The sequence below is a fragment of the Camelus dromedarius genome, chromosome 3 (assembly GCF_036321535.1).
Source record: "Camelus dromedarius isolate mCamDro1 chromosome 3, mCamDro1.pat, whole genome shotgun sequence".
Lineage (NCBI taxonomy): Eukaryota > Metazoa > Chordata > Mammalia > Artiodactyla > Camelidae > Camelus > Camelus dromedarius.
The window spans coordinates 93,649,496-93,661,776 of NC_087438.1; the positions used below are offsets into that span (position 1 = coordinate 93,649,496).

A 12,281-nucleotide genomic window follows, 5' to 3' on the forward strand; every position below is an offset into this window, starting at 1 on the left:
ATTGGAACTGATGTATGTTGCTGGTAGGAATATATAATGGTGCAGTGCTATGGAAAACAATTTGGCAGTACCTCAAAAACTTAAAACAGAATTACCATTGTGATCTACCAATTCTGCTTCCCATCATATACCTAAGAGAACTGAAAGCAGGCACTCAAAGAAATACTTGTATACCAACGTTCATAGTAACATTCACAATAACCAAACATTGGAAACAGCCTAAGTATCCATCAACAGATGAATGGATAAATAATGTGGTATTTACATAAAATGTAATATTATTCATGTCCAAGAATGAAATTCTGATGAATTCTACAACCTTCATGAACCTTGAAAACATTATGCTCAGTGAAATAAGCCAAATGCAAAAGGACAAAAGTTGTATGATTCTGCTTGTATGAGTGGATGAATTCTTAGAGACAGAAAGTAGATTATGAGTTACCAGGGGTTTAGGAGAAGGGGAAAATTATTTAATGGGTACGGAGTTTCTGTTTAGGATGATGAAAATGTTCTGAAAATATATAATAATTACACAACATTATGAATGTACTTAATACCACTGAATTGTACACTTAAAAATGGTTAAGGTGATCGATTTTGCATATTGTGTATACTTTACTGTAGTTTAAAAAATTAACTCACAATAGATCATAGACCTGCATGTGAGACTAAAACTATTAGAAGAAAACATTGGATTAAGTCTTTGTGACCTTGAATTAGGCAGTGATTTCTTAGATATAACACCAAAAGCACAAATAAGAAAAGAAAAAAAAAATAGATAAACTGGGCTTCTTAAAAATTAAAAACTTTCATGTTTCAAAGGATACCATCAAGAAAGTAAAAAGACACCCACAGAATGAGAGAAAATATTTGCAATATATCTGATCAAAGTACGTATCTAGATTATGTAAAGAACTCCTACAATTTAACAATAAAAGCACAGCCTAATTAAAAAAATAGCCAAAGAATTTGAATAGACATATCTCTATTCAGTACACCATATTCAGTATAATGTATATTCAGTTGGCTGGTAAACACTTGAAAAGATGTTCCATAACATGAGTTATCTGGGAAATGCAAGTGAAAACCACAATGAAATGCCACATCACACTAGTTAAAAAATTCTCAAACACAAATCGAAAATTTTTTGTTGCTCTGGGCTTGTCTGTGAATGACCATGAAAGTTCCATGAGTATTGGTTTTGGGGTTACAAATAAATTTTAATGAGTAGGAAATTTCACAAATACATAATCTACAAATAATGAGGATTAACTGTACACCTTTAAAATGCAGTAGTTAAAGAGCCCCCTTCTGTCATGGTTGTTCTAAGTCTCACAACAGATCAGCCAATTCATTCATTCATTCATTCATTCCCTAATCTGTCTACTTACTTGGCATAAAATAAAATCACTGAGCAGGTGATTCTGATGATGAGCCAAGTTGTGAATTTATGATGTTGTCCAGCCTTTCAATTTTATACATAAGCTGATAAATGGAATATCCCTTACTGGATGTCACATAGCAAACATTTTTAAAAAGGACAATAACAAGTATTTGCAAAGATGTGGAGAAATTGGAGCCTTCATTGACTACTAGTAGGAATGGAAAATGGTACAGCCATTAGGGAAAACAGTCTATCAGTTCCTTTAGAAGTTAAACGTAGAGTCATCATATAACCCAGCAATTTCACTCAATACAATGCTCAAGAAAATTAAAAACTTTCCCACACTGTAAGTCAACTGTAATTCAATTTTTAAAAAATTCTTAAATATGAGTTATTAAAAAACAAAAGAAAACAGAACATGTCCACACAAAAATGGGTGCATGAATGTTTGTAACAGCACGGCCAAAAAGTGGAAACAACCCAAATGCCCCTCATTTGATGAGTGGATAAATGAAATATATCCATACAATGAAATGTTTTGTTATGCAGCAATAAAACTGAATAAAGTACTGATAGATGCTACAACATGGATGAACCTCGAAAACATTATACTAAATGTAAGAAGCCAGTCACAAAGGACCTCATACTGTGACTCCATTAATCTGAAATGTCCAGGAAGGGCAAATCCAGAGACGGGAAGACTAACAGCTGCCTAGAGCTGTGGGAGTTGGTGGGAAAATGAGGAGTGACTGCTAATCGGTATGGAGTTCCTTCTGGGATGATGAAAAGGATGTAGAATTAGATAGTGGTGATGGTTGTGCAACTCTGTATGTGTTAAAAAAAATCACTGAATTGTGTATTCTACAAGGATAAATTTTGTAGTATGTGAATTATATCTCAATAAAACTTTTAAATCTTTTTAAAGAAAAAGAAGAAATCCAAACAGTGGACAGTAGATTTTTTTACATGACAACGAAAGTAAATATTTAACGTTTCAAATTATTTGTTGGTGTTTTATAAACATTATGATGAGCTTTAATTTTTGTAATAAAAAATAAATAGTACAAAAGTGTGAAACATTTTTTGAGGAAGTGAGACTCCTTATAGTGCTCCACCATCACCTACATTTCCTTCTCAGTTTACTTTCTTCAGAGGAAGGGCATTTAATTCCTAAGAGTAAATTTGAATCCTGAGATGCTCATCTGATGTGGCCAGTTGATATACCTTCTGATTCACTTGTTTTATAGTTCCATAAGTAGAATGGGGGCCTTATTTATGACAAAGTATCTGCTTTTTGAATGACAGAGCTGTTGGTGGGCTGTATTCTGTGTCAAGACATAGAATTCTTGTGTGTCATCTTAGTCAACATTTTTTTTTTTTAATGCCAAGAGTGTTTCTTTGGCTGGCTTCTGGGGCTAAGCAATTCTAAAGCAGGATTCTAAATTGTTGTCTTTAATTTAAGAAGCAGAGCAATTGTCCAAACCCTTACTGAGTGCTTATGCATCAGTATTTTCTATTTGAGAGGCTGTTTACTTTTTATATGGTAACAAATAAGTTGTAATAAAAACCTAAATCATTGCTCTTTTGTTGACTCTTTGAACATATGTAGACATTGCTGTAAAAGTGGTGGAGGTGGCTTTTCTGTAAGTATGGGGGTGGTTAACTATATCAGTGTTACGTATTTGGAACACCTTTAACAATCAAGTTTTGTTTAAAAGAAATATTTCTTTATTCTTTCAGATGTTTTTATACCTATGCCTGAGAACTTACTAGTAAATTTAAATGAAAGTAAAGAGGTAAGGGACACTTTCCTATCTGACATGTTTAATTGAAATGTTGAAGGATTATATTTTTGAAATTAACTTTAAGTAGACTTTTTCTTCTTTCTGTGACATTTCTAAGATGTGTAGCATTTTATATTTGCTGTTAGTTAAAATTCATCAGATAAACAGCTTTTAAGTTTGCCCTTGAACTGATTGTTTTTAAGTTTAATATATCAATTTGTAGTAGGGTAGAAGATAAGCCTATTCCATAAAGGAGGAAAACCTGAAGGAAACCTGCCTTGCCAGCCATTTGGGAAATTGGGAGGGTTGCTGAGATAAGCTTCTGGTCACTACATAGAAGCACTTTAGCTAGGCTGCTTTCAGTGCCCTTTGCTTTTCTGATTCACAGAGTGTCATTGGGGTCAGTTCAGAAGAAACTCTTATTACCTGCCTGGAAATTGCCATGACATAATACAGTGAGAGGTGAACAGAATGTGTCTGAAGGGGGGATGTTGTCTACCCTGTACATGCATATATGCCGTAGGGGTAACATTTTAACTAGCAAGTCTATGGTCTCAGCTGTTGGCAACGGTGACTTCGCCATACTGCGAAGTATTTTTTTTCCCATTAACTCTTTTTATTTGTACAACCTAACCTGAATAGGTAGCTGTTTTTGTTTTTCTTTTGCAGTGATATTACTAGTTGGCAAATTTACTGGCTATCTTAGATTTTGCAATGGGGAAGAGTTAAACTCACTTTGGAACTGAAAAGAATAAAGTGTGTAGAGGTGATTGAGAAGGCCATATTTCATGGCATTTAAATAAATCAAATCTCTAAACTGATGGTTCTTTTGGATACACTTTGGACTTATAGTCTTGCTGGACTACTGCATGTGCAAGAACTGTAAGGCCCCAATTTTGATTTGTCTTGCTTGCCAATTTATAATGTTGACTTAAAATGGCTTTCTTGTCATTTGACCAACTTCATTGTTTACTGTACTGTCTGTAGATTCTCTGACCATCATCATGACTCAGTGTCTTGTCTGTTGTATTAGTTACCGACTTACTGTGAAAAAAATTAATTGTAACACTCTTGAGTTTTCTTGCTTTATTTCACAAGCTTGTCCAAGATTTACTGAAAAGTTTGCCACAAATGTTCACCAAGACCCTAGAGACCCAGAGTGCCTTGGGTCCAGCACTTCAGGCTGCCTTTAAGCTGATGTCCCCAACTGGTGGTCGAATGTCTGTCTTTCAAACACAGCTCCCAACTCTTGGAGTGGGAGCCTTGAAACCAAGAGAGGAGCCCAACCAAAGGTCATCTGCTAAGGTTAGAAAATCTTATCAAATGTACAAGATTTATGCTGGTGCTTTGTCCCTTTGACTACAGAGCTTATTTAAAATTTATTTTTCAGTTGTAGAGAGGAGAGAATATAAGGAAATAGATAAAGCATTTCTCTTTTATGTAGATATTTCTATTTTATTACACTATTTTCTGCCTGATTCACCCTTACCTTGTGTTTAGATATTTAGCAGGCCACTAACAATGCTGTCTGCCTTTGACAAGAAAATTGGGCAGACCAAGAGAAGAAGCTTGCTAGGGACAAATTAGAACCTGGATGACCAGTAAAAAGTAGTCATAATTTTATATGTTGACTGCCATGGATTGCTTTTGAGCACCTTGTGTGTATATATCTCAAAAGATTATGCAAGTGTGACCATATACTATAATGATTAAGGTGTCAACTTTGGAGTAAGTCTGCCTAAGTTCCACTGGTTTTTAGATGTGCAAGCTTTGCCTCCCTGTTTCCTTATATTTATAATGTAAAAATATTGATAGTACCCATCTCTTATGATAGTTGAAAAATATTACATGTGAATTTAGAAGTTTCCAGCATACTAAGCATTCAATAGATTAGCACAATTAGTATAATAGGTGTATTTCTTTTTTAAGGTAAAACAAAATAGAAAATTCTTAAGCAGTACATGTTTCTTACTGAAAAGAGAGAAAATATTACAAAACAAAAGGATTTTGTAGAATGCCCAAGAATAATTGTCAACCGTTGATATATATAGATAGGTATTTAAATTTTATGACAATTTAATCATTTAAATTTTTTTTCTCTTTTTAATGATTAATAGGACATTCATTTGACACCATCAACTGACTTCTATAAGAAATTAGCCTTGGACTGTTCTGGTCAGCAGGTAGCCGTTGACTTATTCCTTCTCAGTGGACAGTATTCTGATTTGGCTTCTCTGGGTAAGTTCTTTTTGATGATTATTTTTCTCATGTGAATATCAAAATGGTATTTATATGATAGTTTTCTAAATGGAGGACAAAGTGAATGAATTCTTATTCCCTTGGGAGAATTAGTTTAGTCTATTGTAAACCTTATAGTCTTGTATTCTAAACATTTATAATAGAGAAATTTTTATATTACTATTTAAAGGGATGAAATAATTATTTTTTGACAGTATTTTAAGAAGTTAAAGAAAGATTGATCCAAATGCCTATGGTTACTGGTGTAGTAATAGAATGTATTCATAGTAATAGTAGTGGCAGAATTTAAAAGGAGTATGTGTTCTTTTTCAGGTTGTATTTCTCGGTATTCAGCAGGTAGTGTCTATTACTATCCCTCTTACCACCATCAGCACAACCCAGTCCAAGTACAGAAATTACACAAGGAACTACAGAGATACCTCACTCGAAAGATTGGCTTTGAGGCAGTCATGAGGATTCGGTGCACCAAAGGTGGGGGTCTTTTTTTTTTACATTAACAAAGGTGTAATTGTTGCTTTTGATATGAATAAATATGCATGTTTTCACCTAGTCTTATAAAATTTGTTCTTCTGATATTTTGTATTTACTTTGATGGACTGTGCAATTAAGAATAGAGAAGATACATTGTTGAAAAACTATTCAATAGGGACTATTTTGAATATACTAAAAACCACTGAATTGTATACGTGAAAAGTGTGATTTTTATGGTATGTGAATTATATCTCAGTGGAAAAAAAATCATATCCCCAAAGAAAAAAAAAGCATATTACTGATGGGTTTTCATTCCACTTGACTGAATACTAGTAGTGGAAGATATTTTTAAAAACTATTTTAAAAAATTATGGTAAAATATACATAACAAAATTTACCTTTTTACAATTTTTAAGGATACAGTTGAGTGGTATTAATTACATTCTCATTTGTGTAACCATGACCACCACCCATCTCCAAAAGTAGAGTATCTTTTAGTTTGTATTCTTCTCACCGTTCACCTGCCATTGACACCTTGCCACATGTTGCTTTGGAAATAGTCTCACAGTTTCTTTCTTTCTTTCTTTTTTTTTTTTTTTCTATATGAACATTTTTTATTGAGTTACAGTCATTTTACAATGTTGTGTCAAATTCCAGAGTAGAGCACAATTTTTCACAGTTTCTGAATGCTTGTATCGAGTTTGTTTTTCAGGATAAATGTTTTGTGGCTGTTAAATGTGATAACTATTTTCTTATGAGAGTGGGAAATTATAATTCTTAATATTTCATTTCTCTACATTATCAGCCTGGTTCTAATCTTTTATTCAGATTTAAAAATATTATTGCTCTGTAAGAGGGTTGAAGCAATCATTGTTTAGAATGGAACAAGTATGTGAAATATGTGGCAGAAAAATAGATATCAAAAGCTAGGGATCCACAAACCTGTCCACTAGATAGATACTGAAGTCTGTTGGTCGAAGGATGTGCCAGATGAAGTTCTCTATTATCCATCACTGTAATAAAAAGAAAAAAAAGATTGATTGAAACAACCAAAAAGGAAACTTACATAATCTCTTATATAAGGTATCAGGTAAACACTTGAGGTTGCCACATCTCCAAACAGCTCACAGCTATTGGCATCATCCATAACCAATGAGTTACCACAATAGCCTTCTATTTCTGTTTCCTTTTTTTTCTAATAACTTTATTGAGATAAAATTTACATATCATATAGTTCACTCATTTGAAATATACAATTCAGTGGTTTTAAATATAGTCACCATGATATTACCATAGTCAATTTTACAACACTTTCATCATTCCCACAAGAAAACCCTGTGCTGATTAGTTGTCACTTTTCATTCCCCTACCTAGGCAACTGCTGGTCTACTTTCTGTTTCTATAGACTTGCCTGTTCTGGATATTTCATATTAATGGAGCCATACAGTATGAGGCCCTTTGTACTGGCGCCTTACACTTAACATAATGTTGTCAAGGTTCATCCATGTTGTAGTATGTATCAGTATTTCATCAGCCCCCCAACTTTCGCAAAAATATTCCTTTTTATTTCTCAGTAGTTCTCCATTGTATAGATATACTCCATTTTGTTTATCCTTTCATCAGTTGATGAATATTTGGCTTTATTCTACTTTTTAGATATTATAAATAATATTGCTACGAACATTTGAGTAGAGGTTTTTGGACCTGTTTTCATTACTCTCAGGTCTATACCTAGGATATACTTGGGTTATAAGGTAACTATATTTAGCTTTTTGAGGAATGGCCACAGTATTTTCCAGCAATTACACCATTTTTCATTCCTGCTAGCAATGAATGAAAGTATTGATTTCTTCACATCCTTGTCAATACTTATTATTGTCCTTTCTTTTATTTTAGCCATTTTAGTGGGTGTGATGTGTTATCTTTCTGAGGTTTTGATTTGTATTTCCCTATTCATTAATGATACTGAACATCTTTTCTTGTGCTTATTGGCTATTTATCTTCTTTGGAGAAATGTCTATTTAGATCCTTTTTCCATTTTAAAACTTGGTTTGTCTTTTTTATTGAGATGTTAAGAATTCTTTTTGTATTTTTAGATATAGAGCTTCTATCAGATATATGATTTGCAAATTTTTTGCATTTCGTGGGTTGCCTTTTTCACTTCTTAATGGTACCCATTGAAGTACATTTGTTTTTAATTTTGGTGGTGTCTCATTTATCAACTTTTTTCTTTTTCTGTTTGTGCTTTGGCATCATATCATAGTATAAAACCATTGTGTAATCCAAGATCACAAACATTTATAGTTACATTGTCTTCTAAGTGTTTTATATTTACAATTCTTTTATTTATTTTTAGTTAACTTTTGTATTTGGTGAGGTAGGTTTTTTACTTCATTCTTTTGCACGTGGATATACAATTGTCCCAGGACCATTTGTTAAAAAAAAGACTGTTCTCTCCCTATTGCATTGTCTTGGCATCCATGTTCCCCTGTTGAAAATTAGTTGATCGTAAATGTGAGGGTTTGAATTCTGGATTCTGAATTTTATTCTTTTAATCTATATGTCTATCCTTATGCCAGTACCAAACTTTCTTGACTGTTGTGACTTTATAGTAACTTTGAAATTAGGAAGTATGAATCCTCTACTTTTTTCTTTTTTACCAAGATTGTTTTGTGATATTCTGGGTCCCTTGCATTTCGATATGAATTTTAGGTTTCTCTTGTCAGTTTTTGCAAAGAAACCGGCTGGTATTTGATAAGGACCTCACTTAATTGGTAGATAAATTTGGGGCATATTGCCATCTTAACATTATTAAGTTTTGTCATCCAAAAACGTGATATGTCTTTCCATTTATTTAGATCTTCTTAATAATTTTTCAACAATATTTTAGTTTTCAGAGTGTAAGTTTTGCATTTTTTGTTAAATTTATTCCTAAATGGTTTTTTGATATTATAAACAGAATTATTTTGAAATTTTCTCTCCTATAAATATAATTAATCCTTTGTATATTGATCTTGTATCCTGCACCCTTGTTGAACTTGTTTATTAATTCTAATAGTTTTTTAGTATTTATGTCTTAAAGGGCACATTTATTGTATCCTATTAATTCAAGATTGATAGACCTCAAAAATGATTATTTCTGCAGATATTGCCTCTAAATTAGGGGAAGTGTACATCCTAAAAGTGCTTTTAAGATTTTTCTCTTTGGCAGGACAGAAGCTGTTTTATATGTACCTAACTTTGTGAAAGGAGTTTGGACGTACAAACCAACCTATGCCCTCCTTCTAGAGTACTTAATTTAATAAATCTTTGTGGTAAATTTGCTTAGGTTTCTCTCTTTTTTAAATGATAAATTTCATTACACATGAAATAATATGCTCTTGGTAAAGCTAGGGGGGAAAAGGTACAGTACAAAAAGATGTCTCCTTCTCCTCCTTCTCCTTTTTCTCCTCCTTCTCCTCCTCCTTCTTTTTTTTTTTTTTTTGTTGGGGGAAGTAGTTAGGTTCATTTTATTATTTATTTTTAGAGTAGGTACTGGGGATTGAACCCAGGACCTCATGCATGCTAAGCATGCATTCTACCACTTGAGCTATACCCACCCCCACATCTGGCTTCTTTTTAACCACATCTATTTTTGTACATGCAGGCCTGCATCCTTTTTTTCTTGATTACTGTTATAAAGTTGGTTTTTATTTCACAAGCAAAATATATACCTGTTACTGTAAAAATAAAAAGGAAACATTATTGATAAACTAAAGTTCTCTTCTGTCAGCTTGTATGTGTGTGTTATTGCACTTTCACTCTGTCCTTTTATGTAAGTTACTGCAAGCACATTGCTGTGATACCAAGTTTTTCTATACATTTACATACTTACATACGTCTCCATGGAAAATATATAGAACAGTACAGTAGCATAAATAACATTGTACATGTTTTTAGCAAGTCTTGAAGATCTAATTTTAGTATATGTAGATCTGTCTCATGTTTTTTAACTTCTGCCTACCTTCAGTAGAATATACACACTACAGTTTAGTTATTTTCCTACTGATTGGCAGTGGAGATATTTCTGATTTTTTTTTTGTTGTGACAGTAACAGTAATGCTTATTTTTTGTTGCCCATATAAATTTATCACTTGAATGATTGTATCTGTAGGATAAATTCTTAGATATGGAATTACTAATGTCAAAGTAAGTATTCATTTAGAATTTTGGTAGATATTGCCAAATTGTCATCCAAAAAGTTGTTTGAAATTTTGAATTCATTTAAGAAGGTATCTTTTATCCCTCCTCCACTCTCACTAATTACTGTGTATCATCTAATGATTCTGCTCCCATTTACAATGTGAGGGTTGTTTTTCCCCATACTACCAAGCAGTTAACTCAATACTGACATTGTCTACCTCGAGATAGTGTCACACCCCACAGGTTAAGGATTCAGTGTCACACAATTGCTCCCCAAATCCCCACCCTCCCACCACCCACATTTCAGAAGCCAGTCACAAGTCCAGTTTGTTACCTGTGCTTCTGACCAACTGGCTTTAGATTGGAGGTTCCAACGAAACCCTCTGTTGTTTGGAATTACTGGCTAGTAATTCAGAGAAACATTTTACTTACTATATTACTGGTTTATTATAAAAGAATTTAACCCAAGAACAGCAAGATGGAAAGGTGCATAGAGCAAAGTGTGGGGAAGGGAAAGGACGTGGAGCTTCTGTAGCGTTCTTGCTCTTTCTGAGAGCTTCACTCTCCCCAAATTTCCACGTATTCACCAATCCCAAAGTTCTCTGAAAGACCTCATCTTTTTTGGGTTTTTATGGAGGCTTCATTACATAGTCATGGTTGATTAAGTTATTGACAACTGGTGATTGGTCCCACCTTTGTCTCTCCCCTCCCTGGAGGCAGTGGTTAGGGATTGCACTACACTTTCAGAACCTTTAATCCTGTGGTTGGATCCTCTGGCAACCATCCCCCATCCTTAGGTTACCTAGTTGCTTTCCAAAAGTCACCTCATTAACATAGCAAAAGACGCCTTTATGACTTTTAGGGGATTCTGAGGGTTACAGGAGCTCTGTGCCAGAAACAGGCAAAGACTGGGTATATATTTCTTATAAACCACAATATCACATCTAAACTTTTAAATTTGCTCTCTGCCATTCAGATAAGTGAAAAGGATAAAATGTAAATATTTATATGTGGGTGTATATAAATCATTTTGATGAATTTTTCTCTTCTAGGTCTTTCCATTCATACTTTCCATGGGAACTTCTTTGTTCGGTCAACAGACTTACTGTCTTTGCCAAATGTAAACCCAGATGCTGGGTATGCAGTACAGATGTCAGTGGAAGAGAGTCTTACTGACACTCAGTTGGTTTCCTTTCAGTCAGCACTTTTGTATACATCCAGCAAAGGTAAGTTTTCGTTTGTTTGTTTTATTGTAGCAAAAAACACAAAACATGAAATCTATCCTCTTAACAAAATTTTAAGTCTAACATACATTGTTAACTATAAGCACAATGATGTAGCAGAGGTAAGTTTTTTGATTTGGCCATGTATTTTATGGCTTGTGATAAACTCTTTTTCTTTGGAATTAATGATTCATTTCTGTTAAGCCAAAAGAGTATTCTTAACCTAAAGAGGTTTGTTGCTTATCCTGGTAAAGCCAAGATGTTTGGTATTTACTATTTGAAGCATTTTATTTAACACATATTTATTGAGGGTCTATTTAGTGTCAAGCACTGAAATATGTTCCAATAACACAACAGTCAATAAAATTGAATTAAAAACTGTTTTTTTTCATATTGCTTATTCTAGTAGGGGAGACAGAAAATAAAGAGGATAAATAAGTAAAATAACTGTGTTATGTAGTGATGTTAGTTAAGGAGAAACAGAAAACAGCTGAAGGGTTTAAGAAGTGCTGGGGGCCTGGTATTTTAAGATAGGGTAGCCAGGAAAGGTCTCACAGAGGGTGACATTTGAGTTAAGTTTTGAAGAAGCTCAAATGGAAAATAAACACTTTTTAAGGGTATCATTTATTTAGTACTAATTAATTTATAATATGTTTTGTTCTAAAGATGATATGAAGGCTGGTTAAATTTAATTTTATTATTTCAAAAATTTACAGCTCTCACCCTCTATTTTGTTTTGTCCCCTTAAAAAAGTTTTGGAAGTGTTTCGCACTCTGTCTACTCACCTTTACAGCACCACCAAAATCTATAAAAAGTGTATAATAACAGATATTTTAATAAAACCTTTACAGAGTTCAGTTTTTGTATTATGATTATAAGGAGACTGAATACCATAAATGTAAAATGTATTTCTGTCTCTAGATAACATTTTTTAACAAAAGAACATCCCATTCTTTTTTTCTGCTCATTGATTTTTCT

At 33.2% G+C, this 12,281-nt stretch overlaps 1 protein-coding gene across 3 annotated transcripts in view; it reads left to right on the top strand.

Moving 5' to 3' along the window:
• Nucleotides 1-12,281, top strand: part of SEC24A (SEC24 homolog A, COPII coat complex component) — a 61,604-nt gene that overhangs the window by 35,979 nt on the left and 13,344 nt on the right. For 2 of the 3 annotated variants that reach the window (XM_031449051.2, XM_031449052.2), the window contains 5 exons: nt 3,125-3,180; nt 4,267-4,473; nt 5,286-5,406; nt 5,740-5,898; nt 11,133-11,306. In XM_031449051.2, the coding sequence (XP_031304911.2) occupies nt 3,125-3,180; nt 4,267-4,473; nt 5,286-5,406; nt 5,740-5,898; nt 11,133-11,306 (717 nt within the window). The other variant, XM_031449053.2, reaches the window with a different exon arrangement.